We start from the raw sequence: 20,951 nt of genomic DNA, 5'->3' as shown, positions 1-20,951 counted from the left end.
CCATTATAGTTCAGTATGCTCTCTCTCCTCTGAGTTCAAGCTCCTCCCTTAATCTTTCCCTTTGTACAAACTCCGCTACCAGTATGGATCTTGAGATCTCACATAGCCTCTCTAATCCCATCCCAGTCTGGTAACGCCTCGATTTTAAAATTCAGATTTCTTGTTTTCAGTTGTCTCCGCAGCCTTGTCCCTTCCTACCTCTGTAACCTTGCCCAGGCCTACCACCCTCTGAGATCTTTGCACTCCTTCAATTCTGGCCTTTTGCTCATTGCCAATTTTAATAGCTCCACCACTGGCAGCTGAAACTTCAGCCACCTAGGCCCTACATTCTGGAAATCCCTCCTTAAAGCTCTGCTTTACCAACTCTTTTTAAGATATTCCTTAAAATGTATCTCTTTGACCAAGCTTTTGGTCACCTGTTCTAATGTTGAAGGCTCCTGTGATGCACCTTTAGCAACACTAAAAGCATTATATAAATGCAGGTTAATCTGACTTTATAATAAAACCAGAAACAAATTAGATAATTTCTTCAATTAAGTAAGACAAGTCTTTTACATGTTTCGTTGCCTCCTCAAAGAAGTCAAGCATGAAGTCATGTTTGAATCTTGGATCACAGCAACTGCACAGTACTTCGAAAAGCAGAAGACGAAGATAACTCTGCCAACCTTCAGTCTTCTGTCCAAATCAAAAAGTTTCATGAAGATTTCGAACAATAGTGTGAATCAGGAACTCATAATTCTCTAATATTTAGTGGGGATCAGTGAACAATCTTGCCCATTGCACATTATATTTGCCCGTTTTGAAGGTGGGAAATTCTTTCTGTGTTTATAACACTTTTTTCTACAAGGTAGAACTTTACTTTAGAGGTCCCAATAGTATGGAAATACATGGGGCGGGGGGTGATTCTCCCATCCTGCTGCACTGCTTCTTTAGTGCACTGGGCCGGGAGACTCTAGTGGAGGCCGTTTCGCGGGCTCCCCGCTGGGTCCACGGCCTCCGTGCATTTCCCAGCGCTGGATTTCCAGCACCGTAAGCTCCGTGTCGGAAATTGGCGTGGAGCTGTATGGATTACGGTAATCGCGGTTAGCGTCCCATTAGCAGGCCCGGGACTGAAATCTCCAGGCCCGCTAGCCTCTACTCCCCACCAGGAGTGGCTCACTGCAGTGAGGTTTACTATAGCTCCCCACTTGTGGAGAGCTGGTATCCCACCCTGCTGGAGTGAAGGGGGGGCAATTGAGACCCCCCCAGAGGGTTGGGTGATGGTGGGGTGGTGCCCCCTGGGCATTGCCAGCCTGGCATTGCCAGCCTGGGCTCCTGGCACTGCCCAAGGGGCAAAGTGCCAATGCCCTGGGGCACCTTGGCACTGCCAATCGGGCATCAAGTAGTGCCAAGGGGGGAAGGGCCTGTTTGGGGGGGGGGGGGACCTGATGGGGGGCAGGGCCTCTGAGGAGGCAGATCGGTGGGGGTGAGGTGTCCCACTGCCACTCTGCAGTCAGGATCGGTGGGGGAGGGTGGGAGGCCAGTGATCGGGGCTGGCCATCGGAGTGGGGTCGGAGGATGGGGATGGTCGACACTGCTGGTGATGGGAGGATGGGGAGATCAGGGCTGCCGGTGGGGGGAGAGAGATTGAGGCAGGCCAGGTTGGGGGGGGTGGGGGGGGGGGGGTGGGGGGCGGGGGTGTTGGGGGGGGGGGGGTGTGGAGGTCAGGGCTGGGCCCGGGCATGTTCGGGGGCCAGCGATTGGGTCGTTTGGGGGGCGCACGATGGGCGATGTGGGGGGTTGCCGCTGGTCAGCAATCGGGAGGCTGGCAGACGGGCAGATCTCGGCGCTGACAGATCAGCGCATGCGCAGTGGCCCGCCCAGCGTTATGCTGGCGATCTCTCCAGTAGGATTAGGCCCTGCCCACTGACTTCTGGAGTGAATCCCACTGGGGCATTCTGCAGTGCACAGACTGTGGGAGATTCATTCTGAAACTCCCGCTGAAAACAAACCCAGCATAATTTGCTTCAGCTTTTACGCGAATTCGACACTTAGAATTTTTTGGTAGAATCCCACCCATGCTTTTGCAACTGATGTTAAAGGGAAGGAACAATCCAGCCAACATTGATTGCGAGCGTAGCAGTTCACTCAGTAGAGCCATGACTTCAAGCAGAAAGCTGCAAAATTGCATGGCAGATTCTGTGTTTCCAACGGAGGATGACTTGCAGAGATTTACAGTTGGTCCAGTAAATGAAGGAAGCAAGCCCCACTGCACCTTTTTGTGCTCGGGTGAGCAGACTAAGGTAGAAAATGACATTTTCAAATCATGGCAGTCAGTCGCAGTGTTGCAGTCATAACAGTTCTGTGCACACTGACTGGAGTTGAGTGCTTACAGCAAATTGCCTCTTGGGAGGGAAATTTTAAAAAACAATAAAATCCGTCGCACTTTTGAGGTATTGCGAAGAACTGCCGGAACTTTCAGATCTTTAATTTTAGTAATATGGACAGATCGTATGAGCCAGAGAACCTTGAGCTGACAAACTTATTTTGCAAAGTCTTCGGCTTCAGGTAACAGCTGTGCTCTGATGTCAAAGATTTGTCAAGATCTGAACCCAGGTCACAACATGAAAGTCTGTGACCTTAACGCATTGAACCACCTGAGCCCCTGGTGCATAGTTTCTGACTTTCTTGTCCGGAGAAGTGTTCGTCCATTGTGTTACTCAATAAGTCTAATGATAGAAGTTCCCTTGACTCCAAAGTGATGATGTTTGTGTGTGGGTGCCTAAAGGACCCCTGTGACTACTGTAGACATATCAAAATCGCAATTCTTTGATCTTTCTCTGACCCTTACCTTGGCTGATAGCACGGGTTCCAGTAGAACTAAACTTGTTTCAGGCACAAATGCCTCTTTTGAGTTCGACAGTTAAGATCTGATTTGGCAGCAGTGTGACTGAAGTGGTAGTTTACATTGACAAGTATTGAAAGATGGCTGTTGACTCACCACTGCTGTTGTTAAGAATGTATCTATCTAGCACTTGTGTAGTACACAACGCGATAAACTGACCATCTGCTTGAGTAATGGGATTGCTCTGGTATAAAAATGGGCAGAACCCTTTAACCACTTAATGTACATTATTACACTCACTTTCCAAAATTTATTTTGAAGTGCACTTTTTGCACCTGGCCTTAAGAGTGATTTAATACCTTTGCAGATCAATGGTATTAGAAGATGGAATGAGCAAACAATGCAGAATTACTTTTGTATCCTTAAGATGCAAGTCCTTTTTGATCTTGCCCTTATCTTGTTGATCGGTTTTGCTAAGAATGAAGCGAGGCTTTGTTAGGTCACCCTTATGTGCAAAAGGTGTCGGAAGGAAATACTACAAAATCATCTGATTTTTAACAATCCGGGGACTGCTTAATTGCTATTTTTGTTTTTATTTTTCTTTACATGAAATCCGGATGCAAAGGGGCAGTTGGAAAGGTCAAGCGAACTCAGATCAAAGGATTTTCACCTGTGCGCAATGGTTATCCTCAGTCGGTAGATTGAGCTTTGATTTTTGAGTAGAATATTGTTCAAAGCCTCAATAATGCAAGCTGGTTATTTTGGCTCTGTGGGTGCCAGACCCCACTTATCTTTAAAATCATGGGGCATGTGCTCCATATAATATGTACGCGGTGTTGCCAGAGAGAGCCAGTTTTTTTTTGCTACTTTCTTGCATAGCTTTTAAGTACCCAAATTCAGGGAAATGACTAAAGATATAAGATGCCCAGTTCAAGTGATTATTAACTCTCAGTAGCATAGGTTCAAGTTTCAGTGAAGTGTAGATACCTTGTAGCCCATTCTTAATGCCAGTTTAAATGTTCTCCAGCCTGACACCTAACTTGCTGCCCCCACAAACCTGTGGAAAGCAGACTTTGGAGCAGTTAAAATGGATTTGGAGACGTATTCATTGGCTTCTTGTCTTGTGAGCTGGCAAGAGTACTGAAGTTGGTGGAGTCCTCCATTAAATACACAGGTGGGAATGGCAGTCAAGGTCTGACTGCCATATTTTATCCTGAGGCCTGAGCAATGGGGCAGTGGTGGCTTGCCTGCTAGGCTAAACCTGCTGAGAGTTGATCAAGGGCAGAAAGAGATCCAGCAAGCTAAATTCCTTTTTAAAAAAAAATAGTTTCCTTCTGGGCCAAAGTAGCAGACTGCCTTGGGCCTCTTTGCCTTCAATCTTCACTCGCCCCCCTCTCATCTCTATCACAGGTCCTGAGTGGTGACAAGCTGAGACGTGGCTCCTGAAAAACCATCCAAACCATTCTTGCCTTCCATGTGCCTTGCTCTGTCCAGGTCCTTCTTGAAGCAAACCTGCATGAACACATTCCTTTTAAGATGCAAGTGCTTTTAGATCTGGGCTTTCCCATATTCTTTTTGATTTGGTTTACTAATCCAAAAACAGCGATTTCCACGCTCACCCACATGCGCAAAAAATATTGTGTTGAAAAAAACACTTCATGCTTGACATTTTAGAAGAAATATCACAGATTGTTTAATACAGAAGCAGAAAACGCAGGTAATTTGTTTAATAGTTAATATCCAAATTCCATCGTCCATAAACTTGAGTACATCCTGTACTCTGCTTCCTGGATTTTAATGGACACTAAGTGGTCCCTGTGCTCGCCGATCTACGTTGGCTCCCAACCTGGCAACGTATCAATTCTAAAACTCTCACCATTGTCTTCCAGATCTTTTCTTATTGTTTTCACTCCTCCCTATCTACGTAATCTCCTTTGGTTCTATATGACCTTCTGTACTCTCTTGGTCCTGCAATTCTTTCATATCCTCTGATTTAATGTCAGAATGCCTTCAGCTGTCTAGGCCCTGGACTCAGGGATTCCCTCTGTAAATAAACCTCTTCACCCCTCTCTCTCCTTTATAAGTCACTTCTTGAACCCTACCTCTGACCAAGCAAAATCCTAATATCTGTTTTTGTGACTTGGTGTCAAGGTTAGTTGGAATACTCCGGTGAAACGCCTTGGAAAGTTTTACTGCACTAAAGGCACCATGTAAGTGCAAGCTGCTCTTCATTATTGATAAGATTTCCAACTGCCGGTCGAGAATTAAAAATGGGTTTGAGTAATGACTGAATTGAATAATTAGACCATAAGTCAGTCGTAATATTTTAGAAATGATTCCTTAGTGACTTTCTCTTTTCTTATCAGTTCCCTCGCCCATCTACCTCTCTCTCCAGTGTGCTTCTTATAGAGTCATCGAGGTTTACAGCATGGAAACAGGCCCTTCGGCCCAACTTGTCCATGCCGCCTTTTTCTTTTTAAACCACTAAGCTAGTCCCAATTGCCCGTGTTAGGCTCATATCCCTCTTTACCCATCTTACCCATGTAACTGTCTAAATGCTTTTTAAAAGACAAAATTGTGCCCGCCTCTACTACTACCTTTGGCAGCTTGTTTCAGACACTCATCACCCTCTGTGTGAAAAAATGCCCCTCTGGACCCTTTTGTAACTCTCCCCTTTCACCTGAAACCTATGATAAAATAAAGCACTTGTATCTGTGATTGCTTGGTTATTGATTCTACCTCAATAGCCACAACACATGGTTAAAAGTAAGCTGTGCTTAGAGAAAGCAAGAATAGGCTTTCTCATCATGCCTTACGATTGTCTCCCTCTCCTTGATATTTATATTCGGCACATTGTTTTGTACCTGACATCTGTTCAAAGCAGATAATAATAATTGTTCTGCTGCATTGTATTTTTTTATTCATTCGTGGGGTTTGGGCATCACTAGCTGGCCAGCATTTATTGCCCATCCCTAGTTGCCTGAGGGCAGTTGAGAGTCAACCACATTGCTGTGACTCTGGAGTCACATGTTGGCCAGACCAGGTAAGGACGGCAGATTTCCTTCCCGAAAGGACATTAGTGAACCAGATGGGTTTTTTCCGACAGTCAACAATGGTTTCATGGTCATCAGTAGATTCTTCATTCCAGAATTTAAAAAAAAATCAAATTCAAATTCCACCTGTCTGCCATGGTGGGATTTGATCCCAGGTCCCCAGAACATTAGCTGAGTTTCTGGAGTAATAATCTCGCGATAATATCACTTGGCCATCGCCTCCCCTCCCCAGTAGGACCGGATAGCCTGTTCACAGGCAGTGAGTGAAGTCTTCAATTCAGACATGCCGTGTGATTGACTCCAGGGATTTCTTTTTGATTCTCTGATGGACAGCTGTGCACTCAAGAGCTTTGACTTCTAGGTTTCGATTTGACGGCTTGGCCTCAGTTCACTAGTCAGTCTGCAGCTGTCACATTGAGCCTGGTCAGAGGGCCTAGCGGTTTCAGTAGGCCATGATAGAATTAAGAAACATTGTTTAGAGGGTCATTCTTAGGTTAGAGTTAATGCAGGAGATACACTTAAGTTGTTCTTGATGGGCGGCACGGTGGCACTGTGGTTAGCACTGCTGCCTCACAGTGCCAGGGACCCGGGTTCAATTCCAGAGTTGGGTGACTGCGCAGAGTTTCCAGATTCTCTCCACATCTACTGAAATGTGCCATGATACTTTTCTAAAGAAATGAATGCCAGGACACCAGGCAACTCAGAGGAACAGAGGGATCTTGGGATGCTTGTCCCCAGATCCTTGAAGGCAGCAGGACAGGTTAATAGGATGGTTAAGAAGGCATGTGGGACAGTCTTTATTAGTTGCAGCATAGATTATAAGACCAAGGAGATTATTTTGGAGCTGTACGAAATTTTGGTTTGGCCACAGCTGGAGTAGTGTGTGCAGTTCTGGTTGCCTCACTATAGGAAGGATGTGATTGCACAGGAAAGGGTGCAGAGGAGACTCGCCAGGATGTTGCCTAGGATGGAACATTTGAGCTATCAAGAGAGGCTGGATAAGCTTCTGTCGTTTTCTTTAGAGCAGAGAAGACTATGGGAGGGGGGCATGCTTGAGCTGTATAAGATAATGAGGATGTGGAGATGCCAGCGTTGGACTGGGGTGAACACTAAATGAGGGGCATGGACAGGATTGATAGGAAACAGCTGTCCCCCTTAGTTGAAGGGCCGATAACGAGGGACATATTTTTAGGGTGAGGGGCAGCAGGTTTAGAGGGGATTTGAGGAAAGGTGTTTTAACCCAGAGGGTGGTGGTAGTCTGGAATGCACTGCCTGGGAGGGTAGTAGAGGTAGGAAACCTCACAACCTTGAAAAAGTATATGGATTAGCACTTGAAATATCACAACATTCAAAGCTATGGGTCAAGTGCTCGAAAGTGAGATTCGGGTAGTTTTATGGGTGCAGACTCAATGGGCCAAAGCTCCTCTTATGCACTGTGTGATTGTATGAAAGATTCACATTGGTATCGTGCCATTCACAGTCACAGGGTATCTCAAAGTATTTTACAGACAATGAAATATTTTTGAAGTTTCGTCACTACTGTGGATTAGCTGTTAAGAGTAAAAGCTCTTCATCTATCCTCAGCATTAAAAATAAATCCTTAACCACCTTTTGCATTTAATTACACTAGGTTTGCTGCTTTCTGCAAAGGAATGATGCTGGCACACAGTGTGTCATTTAGCACCTACTTTTAAAATGGGTATGTTTAGCTGTACAGTGCAGGGGTGGAATTAAGGGCAGCACGGTGACACAGTGGTTAGCACCTCACAGTGCCAGGGACCCGGGTTTGATTCCCAGCTTGGGTCACTGTCTGTGTGGAGTCTGCACATTCTCCCTGTGTCTGCGTGGGTTTCCTCCGGGTGCTCCGATTTCCTCCCACAGTCCAGAGATGTGCGGGTTAGGTGGATTGGCCATGCTAAATTGCCCCTTAGTGTCAGGGTGATTAGCTAGGGTAAATGCATGGTGATAGGGCCTGAGTGGGATTGTGGCAGGTGCAGATTCAATGGGCCGAATAGCCTCCTTGTGCACTGTAGGATTCTATGAGTGTCAATGTTGCCCGTGGCCAGTTCATGCTGGAAAACTGTTGGTCCAGCAATTATCTGATAATCTATTTTTGAATGGTGTCTGAAAGATATGGAGCTTTCCAGCCTGCGACTGAGGAAACAACAGTCGCTTTGAATAAGATCAGACATTTTTTTCCATGAGATCTCATTCCCGCTTCAGTGTCTCAGTGGGTGTTTAATTCGCCAGAATTCGCTCACAGATCAGATACAGACCTGCCGGGCTGGTTTCCATCCACTCTACTCTGATATTCTGAACAGAATTCAGTGGAAAAACATGGAGACAATTTTCCTCTGCTTTATGCATGCACACATTGCGAAGCAGAGAATGAAGTATAGAGGACCATAACGCTGCTTCTCTTCCTCTTCTGCAGTTGATTCACATTTCCAGCAGTATGCCTGACTATGGGTGAAATATTTCCATTAGAAAGCAGTCCAGCCACCACACATCCATCCCGACAGAGAGTGGCGAGGCCAATTCCTTGCTCCCAGCCCAAGCCCACCCAACCCCCAGGACTCTTGAGGGACCCTTCCTCTGCAGCCTGGCAGCAACAGAGGGGCAAATGGCCACTGAACCTAAATCCTTGAACTCTCTCAGGTACCAAGGCACCAGGCCAGGGTGTTAGTGCCATGGTGCCTGGGGACAGTGCACTTTTGGCATTGCCAAGGTGCTTGGATTGAAGGGAGACTGAGTGGGGGGCTGAGGGGGAGTGGGCCTGAGTGGGGGTCTGAGAGGAAAGGTGGTCTGACTCGGTGGTCTGGGGGGTGGGAGGAGGTGGCCTGAGTGGGGTGAGAGCGGGACAAGGTCCAATCAGGTTGCCCTCATACCTGCATGGTGTGGGGGTGGGGGCATTGCCCATTTTTTGTGGATGGGGTGGATAGGATGCCCCTCTTTGATGAGGGGTTGGCAGTGCTCCCCTGGTCAGTATGGGGCCACCATTTATGTTTTTATGGGAGGAGGGGACCTGTCTCCGAGCACGGAGATCAGGTCACCATTTTAAAATGGCGACCCGGTCTCTGAACAGTGGGACTGGCCAATGGGTTATCCACTATGAATAAATTAACATCTATCAGCTGGGAGAATCCCACCTGATGGATTATGTTAACGCCAGCGGGAAAGCTCTGGTGTGGGCACTTAGTCCCAATTCAGGAGAATTGTGGCCCACATCTGCAAATACTGTATGAATGTACCCAATCGCACAAACTAATTCCCACATGCAATCTTTCCTTAATTTTTACACTTTGTATTTCTTCTTTGTATTTTCCCAGTAGGGTAGATCCGTTGATTAAACAATGAATTTATGAATTCGATTTGGTGACTCGAAATAGTATGAGCTAATATCTCGTTGAATTGAGGAGGCAGCACAAAAAGGGCGGCACAGGAGCACAGTGGTTAGCACTGCTGCTTCACAGCTCCAGGGACCTGGATTCGATTCCCGGCTTGGGTCATTGTCTGTGTGGAGTTTGCACATTCTCCTCGTGTCTGCGTGGGTTTCCTCCGGGTGCTCCGGTTTCCTCCCACAGTCCAAAGATGTGCGGGTTAGGTTGATTGGCCATGCTAAAATTGCCCCTTAGTGTGTCCTGCGATGCGTAAGTTAGAGGGATTAGCGGGTAAATGTGAAGGGATATGGGGGTGGGGCCTGGGCGGGATTGTGGTTGGTGCAGACTCGATGGGCCAAATGGCCTCTTTCTGCACTGTAGGGTTTCTATGATTCTATGAATTGACAATTGTGACTAAATCTTTTAGAGATTACCCATTAATGCATCAGATGAAGGGGAAATAAAAGAATTTGCATTTAAGTAGGAGCATATCACATCCTCAGACATCCTGAAGCCCTCCACATCCAGTGGAAATTACCTGAGGTGCCATCATTCTGGCTTTTGAAGATAATTGGAGGCCATTTTGTGCGCAGCAAGGTCACGCAAACAGCAAATTAAATGAGTGACCAGTTTATTTATTTTGGTAATGTTGCTGAAGAGAGAACGTTTGGCCAGGATACCAGAGAGCTCTATACCCCTCTTCCATTAGCGCTACCTCAACCAAAACTTACTACCAACTGAGCTGACAGCTCCCTCGCCATTGCACCAAAGACAGGCTATCATTAAATGTGACCTTGTGACCTGGATCCCATTGAAATATTGTACATGGAACTGCAATGTTCTCTCAAGCATGCAACATTGGCACAGATTGCACTTGGCAACGTCAAAGAAAAATCTGTAAAGGCTCTGCATTTTTTAAATGTGTGTTAAAGCAAACTTTCAATTTTGATTTGATTTATTATTGTCGCATGTATTGGCATACAGTGAAAAGTATTGTTTCTTGCATGCTATACAGACATGGAGGAGAAGGAAAGGATAGGGTGCAGAATATAGTATTGCAGTTACTGATGGGGTGAAGAGAAAGATCAGCTTAATATATGATAGGCCCATTCAAAAGTCTGATGGCAGCAGAGAAGAGCATGTAATTGTTCAGGTGGCACAGTGATTAGCACAGCTGCCTCAGCTCCAGGGACCCGAGTTCAATTCCAGCCTTGGGTGACTGTGTGGAGTCTGCATGTTCTCCCCGTATCTTCGTGGGTTTCCTCGGGGTCCGGTTTCCTCCCACTGTCCAATGAGGTGCAGGTTAGGTGGATTGGCCAAATTGCCCCTTAGTGCCATGGGGATTAGCAGGGTAAATGCGTGGGGTTACACGGATAGAGCCTGGGTCGGATTGCTGTCAGTGCAAGTTCGATGGGCTGAATGGCCTTCTCCTGCACTGTGGGGATTTTATATTTGAAAATGACTAGTTGCTAAAATATCCTTTTAAATCAGAGTCTCTGAGGCTCACTTACTGCATCTGTTGAACATTTGTGTACTGTACTTAATTCTAAATTCTCTCCTGAAGTGAGCGTTTTTCTTTTCCCCACTTTTTGTTTCTCCAGTTTCTCAGCACACTGTTTGCTCCATTAAATTTTGTGATGGAGAAGGTTGAAAGCATTTTACCTTCTAGCCTGTGGCATCAATTGACACGGATCTAAGAAGGAAGGAGCTGTGATGGACTGACTCACCATGACACCTGTGCCAAGCTCGCCTCTTGCAGAGTGCAGAACAGCATGAAAAAAGGGATGAGAATCTGTGACTTTAAGACTCTATATGCTATGTTTTGTTCTTATGTGAACATGTTTTTCTGTTGTACCAAACAAAGTTGTTGTTGTTTTATTTTATCATTTTGCCGTTAGCAAAATTCTACAAAAAATAAACAAAAAAGGCCCTAAAAATAAAGTTTAAATTTTGTGTAATACAAGAGGATTGGGCCTTTTCTTTAACGTTGTATTTTTCTTTTATTTATTGTGCTTTCTCCCCTCCCCCCCCCCCCCCCCACAGGTAACATACCATTTCCCATCCAGTGGGATGGACACTCATTCCAGAACTCTGCCAACTCCAGTTTATGCATTGAATTAATCTCTTGGCGGGGAGGTTATATTTTGGAGAGTAAGGAGATGGGATGGGGCAGGGGGAAAAATTTCATTTTTGGTTTTTAGTGTTAATTATCTCCATGGCCAAGTGCAAAACAGAACTCTCCACTTTCACCACACCATCTCTACTCACGATATATATATTTACCCTACACCAGCATTCTGAATGTTCTCTCTGAGTAAGACTGCATTTTGTAGAAATTAAGGGGAGATTTGGTTTATGGGAGCCATGATCACTAGAAACAGGTTACGTTCCAAAGTAGCAATTCTTAACAGCTGGCAGACAGCAGTCTGGGTGTGCCAACCTGTTATGCCACTTACTCTCCCAGGATGACACTGTTGATCAGCTTGCTAGCAGACGTGAAGGGTGAATCGGGGTGCCTCGTTCTATCCTTCAGTTATTTTCTTCATTCCGATGGGAAACAGAACAATCTCTTCTCATAGTACAGCTGAGATCAATAACTTTGATGGTGAGCCTCACAACAAATCTTTGTCTTATTACTTTAGTGGACACAGCGGTCCCATCTGAAAGTTCGATCTGTGAGGTAGCATCACCATTGGGTGGCTCAGTGGTTAGCACTGCTGCCTCACAACTCCAGGGACCCAAGTTCGATTCCCGGCTTGGATCACTGTGCAGAGTCTGCACGTTCTCCCCGTAGCTGCATGGGTTTCCTCCGGGTGCTCCAGTTTCCTCCAGAAAGACATGCTGGTTAGGTGCGTTGGCCATGCTAAATTCTCCCTCAGTGTACCCAAACAGGCGAAGGAGTGAGGCGATGAGGGGATTTTCACAGTAACTTCATTGCAGTGTTAATGTAAGCCTACTTGTGACTAATAAATAAACTTTACTTTATTGACTATCAATGAAACTTTATTAGTGGCTGAGAGCTAAAACTAAGATTTGTAAAAATGAAAATGTTTTAAAATTGTATTTCATAATATGAGTAAATTTACTTTCATAATTTTTAAGAATAGTTAGTAATCTGTAGTGTGTCCTTGCTATGCATGTGGCTAGGAAATCAGGTATTAATATTTAGTTCTGTCATGTTCATTGTTGGATTTTGTAGAGGATAAACCATATTGAATACAGCCACAGAAGAAGTTACGATCTCCTAACATCAATACTATGATAAGTTTGTCAATTTAATCCAACACAAAGATTCATCGTACCGGCTTTTTGTCATGCATTGTGTGCTGAAGAGGGGAAGATGTCGGTTCTGGATGTTGGTTTACTGAATGTTCCTGTCAGGTCAATAAATTCTATCCGTAGGAAACTCAGCCAAACACTGCTTTAGGCTGGTGGCATGGGTCCAGAATCTGCTGAGGTGTGTGGATTATCAAACCGGTGCCTCTGTCAAGTAATGTACCATATTTTAAAGGCTGCGTAAAAAGTTTTAGTCGGTCTTTCTACACAATGCAGGCAAATTTCAGAATCATAAATTGCTGTAAAGTATATATTCAAAGGAGAAACTAATAAGCAGCAGTGGGCTCCTCCAGCCCGATCCACCGTTTTAATAAGGTCATGGCTGACCTTTGACCTCAATTCACCTTTCCTGCCCAATTCCCATATTCTAGAGAAAGTCTATTGATCTCCGCTTTGAATATACTCAACCACTGAACCTCATTAGCCATCAGAGAATCCCAAAGATTCAATGAAGAAATTTCTCCTCATCTCAGATTTAAATAATCATCCCCTTATCCTGACTCTATGCCCCCACCCCCCCCACCCTCACCCCCAGTTCTGGACTGTCCAGCCAAGGGAAACAAAGCACTTTGCAATTCCACTGGCTCTATCCTGCATGTTTACTTCCTAAAACTGTCAGATATATATTTTTACATTGACAACATTTATACTGGAAAGTGCATGTGGGGTGTTGCAGAAAATCAGCTGGCTGTACTAAATTGTTTTTAATTTTCACTTTTAAGGATGATTTCATCGCCGATTCTAAGGCTTATTTTGAACAGAATGAAACTTTGCAGTGTCATTGCTGAAATTGTAACAAACTGAAATCCAATTGACTTCCAACCTGAAAGGGCGGCGGCACAGTGGTTAGCACTGCTGCCTCACAGCACCAGGGACCCGGGTTCAATTCCCGGCTTGGGTCACTGTCTGTGTGGAGTTTGCATGTTCCCCCTGTGTCTGCGTGGGTTTCCTCTGGGTGTTCTGGTTTCCTCTCACATTCTAAAGATGTGCATTGGTCGTGCTAAATTCTCCCTCAGTGTACCTGAACAGTTGCCAGAGTGTGGTGACTAGGGGGATTTTCACAGTAACTTCATTGCAGTGTGAATGTAAGCCTACTTGTGACAGTAATAAATAAACTTTATTTTCTTATGATTAAATTGCATACCCGTGTATGGGCTACAGTTTTAAAGAATAACTTACATAAGTGTGATTGCAGCTTCTGCTGCGCTCCCTGTGCAGTGAACCCTTTCCAGTCCTGTAGTATTGAATGTCTGCCTTAACAATGGTAGAAATGAACTGTTAATGTGGTAAATTGTGTAATTACGTAACCATCCTTTTTCAATCTCCCTGGACAATTGACTAAGTTTTATCTTTTCCCAATTCAGAATGTTTCAGTTGAAATAAAATGTCCCAAAACTGAGTAATGGAGAAGGGAGGAAGAACTTGGGTAAGTGTTTATATAAGTGGACGTATTTAAACTGTAGCTGATGAAACCTTCCATGCAGTATGACCGCACTAACTTTTGGAAGCTGTAGTGGAAATGCCTTGGAAGTAGTTCCACTCATTCAAAGTGTTTTGAAAAACTGTTCATTAAGTGTTTCCCAATCCAACTTTAGTCAGCCATCAACAGCCGTGTTGCTTTTGTAAACTACAGTCCTCAAAACACATTGCTTCTCAAACTGTGGTTCACGACGCCCTTGGGCGGGGTGTTCGTTAACTCTCAGAGGGTTTGTGGGAAAAATCTATAAATGTCAGAAGTGTTTGTGGGCCAAGGTTATGGGAAAATGACAGCTGTCAGTTTGGCGCCCAACAAATGACAGGGGGAGGCTGGGCTCTTAAAGTGGGCCTGCCACTCCTTAGCCATGTAACCTGTCATTCAGGATGGTCAGTGTTCAAAGGAGCCAAACAGGTGTGTAGGCTAACAGGCTACTTGGCCAATGATTGCTGTTGTTCTGATGACAGCCATTATTGACCCAGTAGAATGTGCCTTGTCTCGAACCTCATGACTTCACTTGGGTGCTGAGGCCTCAACTATTTACAATCCATATTAATGACTTTGATGAAGGAACTGAGTGTTTTGTATCCAAATTTTCTGGTGATCCAAGGATAGGTAGCAAAGCAAGTTGTGAGGAGGGCAGAAAGGGCTGAATTCTATGGCCTCTGGGAGATTGGAGAGCTGGTAGACTTGCTGGGAACTGTGTTGGATTGACTCTAACATAGACATGTCTGCATTTTCACAGAATACCACAGTGCAGAAGAGGCCCTTCGGCCCATCAGTCTGCATTGACGCATGAAATGCCCTGACCTGCCCACCTAATCCCACTTGCCAGCACTTGGCCCATAGCCTTGAATGTTATGGAGTGCCAAGTACTCATCCAGGTAATTTTCAAAGAATATGAGACATCCCGCCTCCACCACCCGTCCAGGCAGTCCATTCCAGACCGTCACCGCCCTCTGAGTAAAAAAGCTTTTCCTCAAATCCCCCCTAAACCTCCCACTCTTCACTTGTAACTTCTGTCCCTTCATAACTGACCCTTCAACTAAGGGGAACAGCTGCTCCCTATCCAGCCTGTCCATGCCCCTCATAATCTTGAACATCTCAATCAGATCTGTCTTCTCTGCTCCAATGAAAACAACGCTAGCCTATCCAACGTCTCTTCATAACTTAAATGTTCCGTCCCAGGCAGCATCCTGGTAAATCTCCTCTGTGCAGCCGCACCCCCCCCCCCCCCCCCCCCGCCCCAGTGCGTTCACATCTTTCCTATAATGTGGCTACCAGGACTCCAACTGTGGCCTCACCAAAGTTCTATACAACTCCATCATGACTTTTCTGCTTTTGTAATCTATGACCCGATTTGATAAAGGCGAGTGTGCCATATGCCTTTCTCACTACCCTATTAACCTTTCCGCTTTCAGAGATCTATAGACAAACACGCCAAGATGCCTGTGTTCTTTGGAACTTCCCAGTGTCAGACCTTTGATAGTATACTTCCTTGTCAAATTACTCCTTCCAAAGTGCATCGTCTCACACTTTTCAGGGTTAAATTCCATCTGCCACTTATCCGCCCATTTGATCATCTCTTCTATATCTTCCTGTAACCCAAGACACTCAACCTCACTGTTAACCACCTGGCCAACCTTTGTATCATCAGCAAACTTACTGATCCTACCCTCCACATAGTCATCTATGTCATATATATAAATTATGAACAATAGGGGGCCCAGCACGGATCCGTGTGGTACATCACTGGTCACTGGCCTCTAGTCACTAAACCAGCGATCTGTCACCACCCTCTGTCTCCTACCTCTCACGGGCATTCAGCCTTGGATCTTCAGGTAAGCGTTCTCCAAGGCGGCCTTCACGACACACGACAGGGCAGAGTCGCTGAGCAGAAACTGATAGCCAAGTTCCGCACACATGAGGACGGCCTAAACCGGGATGTTGGATTTATGTCACATTATCAGTAACCCCCACAGCTTTCCCCCTGATCTTGCAGAATCTTACTAGCTGTTCTGTCTGGAGACAATACACATCTCTTTAACCTGTGTTTAATGTTCCCTCCACCCACATTATCTGTACCTTTAAGACCTGGCTGGCTGTAGAGATTTGCATTCTAATTAGTATTCTGTAACTTGATTTCTGTGTCTCTGTGCACTGTTGGAGAACAGATTTTCACTCCATCTGATGAAGGGGCAGCGCTCCGAAAGCTTATGGTATTTGCTACCAAATAAACCTGTTGGACTTTAACCTGGTGTTGTGAGACTTCTTACTGTTCCTACCACTAAACCAATTATGTATCCACCTTGTCAGATCACCCTGTATCCCATGTGCATTAGCCTTTTTAATAAGTCTCCCATGTGCGACTTTGTCAAAGGCTTTGCTGAAATCCATGTAAACTACATCAACCGCACTCCCTCATCCACACACTTGGTTACATGCTCAAAAAATTCAATCAAATTTGTTAGACATGACTTCCCTCTGACAAAACCATGCTGACTATCCCTGAACAAACCTTGCCTCTACAAATGGAGATAGATTCTCTCCTTCAGAATCTTCTCCAGTATTTTCCTGACAAGAGATTGAATGCAGGCTGGCTGCTCTCCCCAAGGAGGTGAGCAGCCAATTTTCCTAACGAATACTGTGCCGTTGGCATTTTATCAACAGCGGAGTGACCTCCTGCCATGTGAGGAGACCACCTTTCCAGCAGCACTCCCGGGGTAAGGCTTCATGGCCCGAAGAAGGGACTGCAGGCAGGGAAAGCTGCATCTCCGGTCCCAACAACTTCCATGAAGGGGTTTCCCATCTAACCTTTGGCCCCGTGAATACTTAAAAATAAATTCACTGATCTGTCAGTGATTCTGAGGCCTTCGACATTCCTCGCAGTGACTACCGCACCCTCTCACGTTGCTAGGTTTTCAGATCTGCTGACCCTCTGGGCCATCAGCATGGATAGTCTGTCAACCAGTCTTAACTGGAGGCTGTCTGTGATAAAATTGCTGAGTGAGTCTCACTGCCAGCAAGGACTTAGAATGACTCATCACAACTCTGGGGTCCCCACTAAGCTGATAAAATCCAGCCCAAAGTGGCTGCAAATTGGTAAGTTGAGTGGGTAGAAAGTTGACAGATGGAACATATATGTGGGAAAATGTGAGATTGTCCACTTTGGTGGGATGAATAGAAAAGCAGAATGTTAATTAACTGGAGAGAGTTGGCAGAGTGCAACGGCACAGAGGGATCTGGGTGTCGTCATATGTGAATCATAAAGGGTTAGCATGCAGGTACAGCAATAATTAGGAAGGCAAATTAAACATTAGTCTTTATTGGAAGGGGATGGAAATATAAAAGAGAAGTCTTGCTCTAACTGGACACTGGTGAGACCACATCTGAAGCACTGTGTATAGTTTTGGTCTCCTAAGGAGGGATATACTTGCATTAGAGGCGGTTCAGGAAAAGTACACTAGGTTGGTTATGAGGAAAGTTTGAGCAGGTTGGGCCTATACTCATTGGTGTTTAGAAGAATGAGGCCATCTTATTGGGACATGTAGGATTCTGACGGGGTTTGACAGGATGAGTGCTGAGAGGATGTATCCCCTTGTTTGGAATTTGGAACTAGGGGGCACAGGTGCAAAATAAGAGGTCTCCTTGTCTCGAAAATAAAGTTTAAAGTCTATTTTATTAGTCACAAATAAGGTTTACATTAACACTGCAATTAAGTTACTGTGAAATTCCCCTCGTCGCCACACTCCGGCACCTGTTCGGGTCAATGCACCTAACCAGCACATCTTTCAGACTGTGGGAGGAAACCGGAGCACCCGGAGGAAACCCACACAGACATGGGGAGAACGTGCAGACTCCACACAGTGACCCAAGCCGGGAATCAAACCCGGGTCCCTGATGCTGTGAGGCAGCATTGCTAACCACTGTGCCACCGAACTGCCCTTTGTGATTTGACAACATGTCCATATTCAAGAGCCAATCCAACCCAGCTCCCAGCAATTCTACCAGCTCTCCAGCCTCCCAGAGGCCGTAGAATTCAGCCCTTCCTGCTTTCACAATTTGCTTTTCTACCTATCCTTGGATCATCAGCAATGATGGAGGAATTTCTTCTGTCACAGGGTAGCTAACCTGCTTGACCTGGCATAGTTTTGGAACCAGATTTCAAGTTGTTAGTGCTTCTAGCGACTTGTCTAAAAACGCATTATGGAAGCAGATCACAAAATAGGGGGGAGGCAATAAATCTGAGACGGTGAAGATTTCCTTTACAAGCAGGTCAGCACTGCTATAATCGGATTGAAATGCATACCTCAGTCAGCCTGTTCTCTTTTTAACTCACCCTATCCCCACTCTCTACCTCCACTTGTTTCTCGCAACCCAACGATGCTGATCCGGCTAAATTCAGTTAATTGTGCTGTTTATTTGTTCATACTGGCAGCATGAAGCGATTTTGCAGGTTCCACTGTAAATATTTCAGAGATGTACGAGTGGAATTCCGAAGTGAAGGACTCACAGGGCTAGGTTTCTTATTTCAAACAAATATTCCCGGGTATTAATATCAATTGTGATCTGATCTCTCTGCAGCGAGACAGGAATCATTCATCTTCTTTAACTTGTGTAACTGTATCATTCAGGGCATTCTGTGTTTTGAAAGAAACAGTTATTTGAGCTTTCAGCATGAATGAAAACATGCAAGTTCATCTTTTTTGATAGCTACTGAATCATCTTTGATAGTAGTAAAACGTTAGCAGGTTAAATATTGAGCAGCCCCTACAGACCAATGCTTCTTGGACTGATAGTATGCAGTGACAAAAGTAATGTGGAAAAATGTAGTTTAAAGGAAGTATTTTGCATAGTATTCTGGTAAATTCAGTACTAATCAAGTTTTTAATGTATACTATAAAAATGAGATTAAATTATATTTTTGTACTTGACCCTGTAGTGATATTCATGCCTCTGAGTCAAAGGGCTGTGAGTTCAAACACTAGCCCAGCGGATATAAGTTAAACGGATGCTTCAATGCTGTACGAAAAATCTACTGTATTAACAAGATCTTTGAGCTGAGTTATAAGAATGCAGCCCCTCCTGCCTGGTCAGGTAGACACAAAGGAGGGGTTATCGGAAGAAGAACATGGAAATTTCCTGTGAAGTGAAGTCACGCTACACAGCGATCGGTCTTTGGGGGGGTGGGGGAGGCTTGGTGGTTTCGGCTGCGATCGGTCCAGGTGGAGGGGGGGTGGCGATCGATTCAGGCGGGGGAGCTCGCAATTGGCCGCAGGGCCCCAAAGTAGCAGGGGATGCAGGTTTCAGCCATGAAGGCCGGCTGATGGCAGTAGAGGCAGTGACATATCTAGTTATACTCAGGGCACAGAAACCTGCACATGCGTAATGGCACCCTCTGCTGCTATTAGCCAGCTTTCAGGTGACTTAAGCCCCACCCACTCCCCTACTGGTGGAAAATAGATTGAGGGTTTCTTATTGCACACAATGCCATAAGATTCGACTGGTGGCCTTGCCAAAAAAACGGATCTGAAACTCTCCCCTTTTCAACGCTCATTCTGGACTTAGAATTTTTTTGGTAAGAATGCCCCCCCCCCCCCCCTCCTCCCCCCGCCATTAAATCTGACAGGCAAGCACTTTGCTCAAATCAAGTGATCTACCCAAAAAGATGCAACTCTACAGGCACGACAAGAATTAGTGATGAAAGGATGTCCTGAGATTAGACACACCAAGATGAATTAACAGCCAAGATGACATGTTGTACAAAGGAAATAGTCACCATTCCATAGGAGATGAGAGGAAAGATGCCGAAATGCATCCATGCAAGCCATCAAGGAATTGAATCGAGTCTGAGGAAGGCAAAAGAAGTGCTCAACTGTCTAAACATGAAATTAAAGACCACTTTGGCCAATGCGATGCATATAATGAGTAAGAAGCTAAACAAGCTAGAGAGCAGTTGACACATGACATTCCATATAGACCATGGATAAAGCTAGTAGAACTCTTCATTATATTAGGAACTAAGTATCTTGTCACTGTAGACTACTATTCTGACTGATGGGAGTTAGACCAACTGACGTAATGACTACAAGAGAAATAGTTAGATACCTGAAAGCACACATCAGATGGTACAGCATTCCAGATATTGTAATGAGTGACATTGGCCCTCGGTTCACAAGTGAAGAAGTCACAAAGGACTCACAAAGGATTGTGAAATCAATCATTACACATAATCTCTGGAAAGGCTGGGACAGCAATGAAAGTTGCCAAAGGGCTCATCAAGAAATTGAGAAAATCCAGTCATATGTATACAAGGCAATCATTGAGTGGAAAAACACAATGATTGAATGCACGGAAAGTAATCCTGCCCAGAGACTAATGTCTTACTCTTCCAACAGCAAAGAAGTTACTGAAACCAGACATAGTCACAGTCATGAGTGAAAAGATCAAAATGGAATGACAAAAAGTCAGATTTCAGTTTGACAAGACTGCCAAACCCATTGCCAGAGCTGAGTATTAGAGAGCCAGAGAGGATGCAAACCTTCAACACACTGAACAGGAGTCACCCCATGTGGAAACGTGGCACATGCATGGAGAAATTATCACTTCAATTGTACGCAGTGGAAGGGAATGACCAAACATACCAGTGCAAGCACAGACATATCGGAACAATTAGTGAAGCTGCTCTCTCACAGCAATCAGCCAGCCAGGAGGAAGGGATCTCACCACCTGGACTGAGTACAGAATTACTATCAATCTCAGAGGTCCATGAGGCCCCAACAACCACAATGGAACAAGTCACCAAAGCAGCAAAGGCCACAGGAATGACATGACACTCTCCAGATAAGGAACATCAGCGATTTGAACAGCCAATGTCAACACAC

The 20,951-nt window shown here is 45.2% G+C and overlaps 1 protein-coding gene across 9 annotated transcripts in view; it reads left to right on the top strand.

Moving 5' to 3' along the window:
- Positions 1–11,247, top strand: part of LOC144498566 (suppressor of tumorigenicity 7 protein homolog) — a 179,041-nt gene extending 167,794 nt beyond the window's left edge. For 3 of the 9 annotated variants that reach the window (XM_078219866.1, XM_078219872.1, XM_078219867.1), the window contains one exon: positions 10,859–11,247. In XM_078219866.1, the coding sequence (XP_078075992.1) occupies positions 10,859–10,954 (96 nt within the window). In that variant the 3' untranslated portion in view covers positions 10,955–11,247. The remainder of the gene's footprint in view (positions 1–10,858) is intronic. The other 6 variants (XM_078219869.1, XM_078219870.1, XM_078219873.1 and 3 more) reach the window with 3 other exon arrangements.
- Positions 11,248–20,951: the final 9,704 nt, after the last annotated feature.

This window comes from Mustelus asterias, chromosome 9, assembly GCF_964213995.1.
Source record: "Mustelus asterias chromosome 9, sMusAst1.hap1.1, whole genome shotgun sequence".
In the NCBI taxonomy this organism is placed as follows: Eukaryota; Metazoa; Chordata; class Chondrichthyes; order Carcharhiniformes; family Triakidae; genus Mustelus; species Mustelus asterias.
The sequence above is the reverse complement of the archived record's forward strand: the minus strand, read 5'-3'. Positions and strand labels throughout refer to the sequence as shown.